General features: G+C 37.0%; 1 protein-coding gene across 1 annotated transcript; it reads right to left on the minus strand.

Annotated features, from left to right (window-relative positions):
• Positions 1-4442: 4442 nt before the first annotated feature.
• On the minus strand, positions 4443-5153 carry LOC145292328 (general transcription factor II-I repeat domain-containing protein 2A-like). The gene has a single exon (XM_080138656.1). It carries the CDS (start codon positions 5151-5153, stop codon positions 4443-4445), a length of 711 nt encoding a protein of 236 aa, XP_079994782.1.
• Positions 5154-7810: the final 2657 nt, after the last annotated feature.

A 7810-nucleotide genomic window follows, 5' to 3' on the forward strand; every position in this document is an offset into this window, starting at 1 on the left:
AGGCTATATTTTTTTCCGAGGTTGCTGTTTCAATTCAAATTTGGGCTTCTTTCTGGTGGTATATTTAGCACGTGTGATGACCAGACGGTGGTCAGTCCAACAGCCATCTACACTAAGTGCTGATTTAGTAATGTGGATATCCTTTTTACTTTTCTGACGGACGATGACATAGTCTAGAAGGTGCCAATGCTGAGATCAAGGATGGTTCCACGTGGTCTTAAATCTGTTTGGGAACTGGAACTGAGTGTTGGTAATGAATATCTCAAATTCTGAGCAAAGTCCTAACAGGCGGTTGTTTGAGATGCAGTTACCAAGTCCATGCTTTCCAATGACAGAGTTCCAGAATCTATGATCATTCCACACTCTTGTGTTAAAGTCTCCCAGTAGCATTATTTTGTCATGTGTTATTTTGTCATAAGCTTGCCAAGCTGCTGGTAAAATTCTCGTTTCACTTCACTGTCAGTGTCTTGGGTTGGTGCATATGTTGAGATGACAGTAATGAAGTTATCAGAAGGCAGTGGGACTCTAAGAGACATAAGCCTCTCATTTACAGCTGTTGGTGTGAGCTGATGATCATTCACGATATGTGACTTTATAGTGAAGCCAATTCCGTGTATTCTTTTTTCATCTTTATCCCTTCCCTCCTAAAAGAAGGTGTATCCTGAGCCCTTTTCTTCCAGCTTACCCTCCTCTGAAAGTCGGGTCTCGCTTAGTGCAGCAATGTCCATGTTAAGTGCCATGAGTTCCTTTGAAACTAGGGCAGTTCATCATGCTAGTCTGTCCGTGTCAGAGCAGGGTTCTTATGTTTCATGCACTAAAGGTTAGATATGTGATTTGTTTTTTGAATTTTTCTGGTTTCGACTGCAAAATAGGGTGCCTCACTAGATGTGGCTTTCCAATCAGACACAGTTGTGACCTCCGATTTTTAGCCCAAATTTTCTAGGGCCTTCTCTATTCAAGGTGGGCAGCGGTTGTCCTCAATAGGCCTGCCCAGTCGTAGATGCAGGACCGAACCTCCGGATAGTCACAGTTCCAAGAGAGAGCAACCATTACGCGTCCACCACCAGTGTGCAGGTCCAGGCTAGGAGCTCAGAGTTTCACTAAAACCTGCTCCCTTCACCCTTGTCCTGTCACCGCTGGTCTTGTTGTAAAAGAGAGAAAAAGAGGAAGTTAAGCAGTAGAAGAGAGAGAAAATCAAACCAGAGGAAGGAAGGAAAAGCCATTGGCATATGAATTTGTTTAGGGTGGACATCAACTTGTCAGGAAGAAACCCACACATTGTGGCTCCCGAGCCTTCCTTCGTGGCATTTGTGAGGGTGACGTGCAATATCAGGGAAAGGGGGTTGCAATGGACAGCAGGAAAAGAAAACAGTTTGTTTGTTTGTTAACCGCCTTGTAGTCAGTCTGTCTGGCTATTGGTATTTTTTAAAGTCAGTTTTCCTTCTCCTAGCCTTATCCCAGCCAAGGGACCCGCAAGGCAGCAGAGCAGGGGTTGGTGGTGTATCAGAGCATGTCAAAACGTTGGTGGGCCATGGCATAGCACCTCTGGGACCCCCTGCTACTCAGAGATGCCCTGACATTTATCCTGGTGCTGCATGGCACCGGTAACCATGTGTGGCCACGAGGAGGCATGTCAGAGGTCTTAACATTGGAGAAGCTAATTATACTGGCAGAGAAGGCTTACGCATTTTGCTTCTTATTCACCAAAAAGCTAGCCAGCAGCAGGAGCTGGAAGTGAAAAGCATGTAAGCAAGAACTTAGCACTAACGCTGTTGCACTAGACGCATCACAGTGCCCTTTGTTTCTACACACACACACACACACACGCGCGCGCACACACACACACAAACCAATATTACTACTATGGTAAAGGTTGTGTGTCATTTAAATAGAATATATGTCTCAGTTATTCATACTATATATCTACATACTATATATACTATATATCAGTCGCTTGGAGGTGATGCTGGTGAAATAGTTAAAATGTGAACTGACGACCTACGTGCGCCAAGTTCAAATTCTCTCAAGTCTATAGCACCATTTCCACTATGGATGTTGGCCACTTCAGGTAGTTTCACCTGTAAGGATCTGATTCCTTCTTTCTGTGATGTCATAATAGACACTCTCTTCCCCCCTTTTTCTTCCATTCCCCCATTGTCTCTGTTGTTTCTATATCTCTTTTCTTTACTGTGTCTATATTTTAATTATTACCATCATTCTATCCCTCTCATCACTTTTCTTATCATTCGCCCTTTATTAATACGTTATTAACTATTCCATCCCTCATCCAAAACATTCGTGTACACGAAACGTGTGCACGATGACAAGCAAACATACAAGATAGTAAGATCAGTAAAATGCAGAAAAACTACGTTGAAAGGTGGATTAGTCTTTCTCTTAGTACAGTTAAGATTGAAGATTCAGTTCGCAGGGTAATGCTAAGGAAGAAGATACTAAGGATACAATTGTAAATAACTTAAGATTTCTACATGATCATGGTTGATGGAACGAAAGCCTTTATTATTCTCATGGATTACAAAAAAAATTCTGCTCAAAATCCCGTATAGATTTCCAAGTTTGACAAAATAAGAAATATAAGGAGAGCGTCCCCTGACACTTTGAAGAAGCAACTGAATATCTGGCCGGAAAAGATACCTGACCAGCCACCAACACCAGGTTACCCTAGTCCCAACCTCAATCGTCTAGTGGACTGGACCTCTGTATGAAGTGGACAGTCTGAGCGCAGTGGAGCTCCATCTTAGCTGTGTCAATAACCGATGGAATAACACAAACTATAAACTACAACTATGGATAAACCTGAAGAAGGCCAGAGGTTGCATCAGCTGAAACGTTATGAGAATAACAGTCAAGAGGAGAATAGTAATTTGAATAATACAAATAATACAAACTCTTGTTGTGCTATCATTCTCTTTCTCTTCACCACTCTCTCTCTCTCTCTCTCTCTCTCTCTCTCTCTCTCTTTCTCTCTCTCTCTCTTTCAATCTTTCTTCCCATTTTTCTTCAAAGGATGAAGAGCAGTACAGTCGAAACATTGCGAAAATGTTAACAATCAAGATAAAGATAACTGAAAAATGTGAGTATTGTAAATCAATGTTTTAGCTGATTGCTGTTGCCTCATGTGGCAAAACATATTTTCCTCTTGTCATATAAATCCATCATCACATCCGTGCATTCTGATGGGACATTTTTTGATGTATACTAACTCATGTCTAGAATCGAAATAAATGTACAAATCATATAATTCATGACGAATGTTGGTAGTTTAGTATACGATGTTTCTAGTTTTGTTGTGTTTGATTATGTCGTAGAGCAGGCATGTCAAACTCAGAGCCCCCTAAGTCCACAGGAATCAGTTTGTGTTAGCATGAGGGCCGCACCCCTACAATATTAGTCAAAGTCGTTAAATAAAAATCATTGCTGAATATGTTTCTTTTACCGGTAATTTAGAAACATGCAATAGTTTGGTCATATTCAAGAATGCAAGTGAAAAGTACTTGTAGTTTAACAAAAGAATATAACAAAGGAAATTAGCATGACATATAAATCTGTTCTTTATTTCGATATAACGAAAATTTAAAAAGCAACATACATAGCTAACATGTATTTGAATGCAACAAATACAATGCACATAAATCATAATAATTCAAAATGAACATTTATTATCAAGTACTCAAACATGTTTCGTGTTTTGTCCTACGGTTTGATACCTCTTGTTCTTGACGAGCTTTGGTATGTCTGGCTGAAGTTTCTGTTTATTTCCGATCTTTACAAGAGAAGATAAGTGTTTGTCAGTCAACCTAGTTATCTGAGAAGTCTTTATTAATTTTATGAAGGAAAATAATTGTTCGCACAAATAGGTGGAACCAAATATTACCACAATCCGTGTGACAAACTTTCTGGAATTTATAAATCTTTTCGGAAGGTATGAAAAAAAAAATCAGGTATTCCCACTTCAAAATACTTTGCTCTGAGTAAAGAATCTGACTGCAATTCTAACAGTTTCATTTGTAGGCTTTCGTCTGCCTTAGTAACATCAAAAGTAAACGGCGCTGTGAATAATGCAAACTCTTACTCAAAATATGAGAAATCACGAAATCTTTGACAATGATTCCAGGTGACTGTCATACTTGGCAAAACTTAGTGCTAACTTAGTATTAATATTATTTTTTTAGCTCTTTGCACGTAGGAAAATGAATAAAATTTTCATTTGAGACTTATGACTTCCATAATCTCAACTTTGTAATGAAGGATTTGACGTCATCACACAACTGAGTGATGAGCTTGTTTTTACCTTGTAATTTCAAATTGAGATCGTTTAATTGTGCTGTAATGTACACGGCAAAAGCCAGATCCTGGAGCCAACTTTCATCTTTTATTTCATCAGTGTTTCCACCTTTCATCTCCAAAAAAGCGATTATTTCTTATCTTAACAAATAAAATCTTTTCAACACTTTGTGACATGACAACCAGCGTACATCTGTGTAGAATAGAACATTGGTGAGGTGATTATCCATATCTTCTAACAACTGGTTGAATTGACGGTGGTTGAGAGAACGACTTCTGATATAGTTCACTGTCTTTATGACTAAACTAAGCAAATTGTCCAATTTTAAAATCTTTGAACACAAATTTTGTAGATGAATAATACAGTGGAAATGTGGAAATGACAAATCTGAATGTAAATTCTTTATTTTTGCTTGTAACTTGGCAGCAACACCATTATGTCTGCCAACCATATTCGCTGCACCGTAAGTAGACAAGCATACAAGTTTGCTCAAATCTAAATCATATTCATGCAGAACCCCTTCAGCGTTCTCAGAGATGTCCTGGCTTGTTGTAGCGCCATGCATAGGGATTAGTTCTTCATAAATGTTGAATTTATTGTCACAGGCCCTGATGAAGACCCCAGTGATATCAACAGTCTCATCAAATGAAAACTGTTCAAATTTTAATGATTCAGCTTTCAACTTTTGCTTCAAATCACTTGACATTTCATTAATCCGTTCAGCAACAGTGTTCCTGGTGAGAGAAATATTTTTGAACAAGTGTGCTTTTTCCGGACACAAAACTTCGGCTGTTTTTATAAGGCATTGTTTCACAAAATTTCCTTCGGTGTAGGATTTCCCATGCATCGCTATCAATCGACTGAGTTCATAGCTTGCAGTAATGGAAGCGACATTTACTTTCTGACTTTTTGTAAAAAAGTCCTATTGCTGTGTCAAGTTAACCGTCAACTCTTTGAGCATTGAAACACATATGGGGGCTTCATGTTTATTATAAGACAGATGATTTGTTTGCAGGTTATACGCCTTCGGCGTAGAAATATGGTTATTGCAAATTAAACAATGTATATTTCCATTCACTTCTGTGCAAAAATACCGTACTTTCCATTTTTCTTGAAACACTCGCCCTTCTTCATTTACCTTCCTTTTTTTTCTTAGTCACAGAAGCACTAGTCATTTTAAAAACGATGTGCAATCTGGAAAATTAAAAAGTCAAAATCAAATCAAACACAAATGAAAATATCTATAAAATATCAATAAAAGCAGTTATCACAAAGGAACCTGACCCCTGCACAGTTTTACCCGATTCATATTTTTAGTTATAAAAGTCAATTTTAATAAAAAATACACAATAGTAAAAAGTAATATAGATATAGGGTCTACACGACAGGAAACGTAAAAGTAGATGAAATAAATACAGAATAAGAGGTGTGTTCGAAGAATAGTTCAAATTTCTTATCTATCCCTGCTTTAGGAAAGTTATTCTTTACATTGAAACCATCAATCAAAGGCTTAGAACGTCACGGGCACAACATTTTTTTTTTATTTATCACTTTATGAAGACAATTTGCTTATCGACAAGTTTATTGAAAATAGAAGAAGGTAAAAACTGAAAAGGAAAGAAAAAAGAGAAATACAGTGACAGTGTGACAAGTGGGTAAGAGAGAGAAGCGGGGAATGCTTAAAAGTCCAAGACAATGAAAATGTGAGTCTAAATAACGATGTGAAGAAATTGAAAGTCAATAAATTCTGTAAAAAAAAGTATTTGTTTCTTTGAGGATCCACTGAAGCTAATTTACCAGTGATAAAGCAAACAGCTTGTCTCTTCGAAAAATTGAATTTTCTGCTGGTTGTGATTTTTGTAAAATTAAGTTTTGTCAGTTTTCATGGGTGCGAGTCGAAAAAAGATGAAACAAATCTAACAAAACAAATGTAACGAAATAAGTTTTTATTAACTTTAAATAATAAAAAAAGAACGAATTTAAAAGCAATACGAAACAATTAAAACTAAAACAAATGTAACAAATTAAAAATATAAAAACAATTAGAATTTTGAATTTTAAAAGAAAAAATAATATTGTGGATAGAATTGCTTTCTTTACTGTCGTTGTTGCTGTTATTTCGCCTAAAAATATTTATTAATGAAAATAAAATAAATTCAACTTTGTGAGCAGAAACCATTTATAACTTTAATGGCAACAAAACTTAATTTTACAAAACCCACAATCAGCAGAAAATTAAATTTTTCGAAGGGACAAGTTTTTGTCTCATCACCGGTAATTTAGCTTTACTGGGACAGCATGTTGGCGTGCAGGAGAAAAGGAAGTGAATGACCCCGCCGGAAGTCGGTGTAGAGCTAAGAAAGGTACTCTGAGTAAGAAAGGAAAACTAAGGGAAGTAATGAGAAGTCGTGACAGTTGCGTTTGTAAAGTTCTAATCTTTCGATATGTGGGCTCAGTATCAAAAAAAACTTTCTTAAAGCGAGGATAGATAAGAAATTTTAACTATTTTTCGAACTCACCTCTTATTTTGATCTTTTCGTTTTTCTCCTTGATTTTTCTAGGTTGCTTAAAATTGTCTGTGGGGGCGCAATTCTGCTTCTTGCGGGCCGCATGTGGCCCACGGGTCGCATGTTTGACATGCCTGTCATAGAGTATTTTGTTGAAAAAGCAGAATCAATAAATATTAAATAATACATGAGAATGTATTATTATTATTTATTTATTATGGATTTTGGCTATCTTTTTGCTTAAACAATAGTCTCATTATAACATGGCCGATACATTTTCAATTGGGACCCAACACGTGGTATGCAAAGGCAGTCACAAAGGAACAAAAGAAAAGAAATTGGACTCGAGATTTTTTCAGTTGAAATCAAAGGCATTTATTAACGGACAATTTGCCAAGCCAGCGACGATATAAGCTCATCCCTGCGTTTCTCCCGGGCCAATTACACATTTCCCAGTCTGCAGCTACAACCAGCTGCTATGTCTGCAGCTCGTCCCATGGTACACGGTTGTCCGAGTATTTTTTTGTTTTGTTTAAAGTTCAGATTATATCTTATTTTAAAAGTTCCTCTTGCAACGAGATGTGCTTCCAATTGCTGTCACCGCCACGAAGTTCAAAATCTTTCTCCACTTTTATTTCCATTCTCTTTTTGTTCGCTGTGACTTCACTTTGCACGACGGCTTGGTCATTAGATAGATAGATAGATAGATAGATAGATAGATAGATAGATAATGTATATGTATGTGTATTTATTGTTATCGATATAAAAATATATATAAATACTAGCAGTTTAGCCCGTTTTGTTTGGGCCCTATGTTCATAACTTGCCCTATGTGTTAATACACTTTATGTAAAATTTCAAATGTTTGGATCAAAATTGTCTCAGTAATTTCGTAGAGACCACAGAGGTCAGTTGTTTTTTAAAACTTTGGCCCCAATTTTGACCCCTTAACATTAATATTTTGGGGCTCAAATCAAATTACAAAGTTTGTCCAAGT

Source organism: Euprymna scolopes, chromosome 13, assembly GCF_053919585.1.
Source record: "Euprymna scolopes isolate OS-2025 chromosome 13, ASM5391958v1, whole genome shotgun sequence".
NCBI lineage: Eukaryota > Metazoa > Mollusca > Cephalopoda > Sepiida > Sepiolidae > Euprymna > Euprymna scolopes.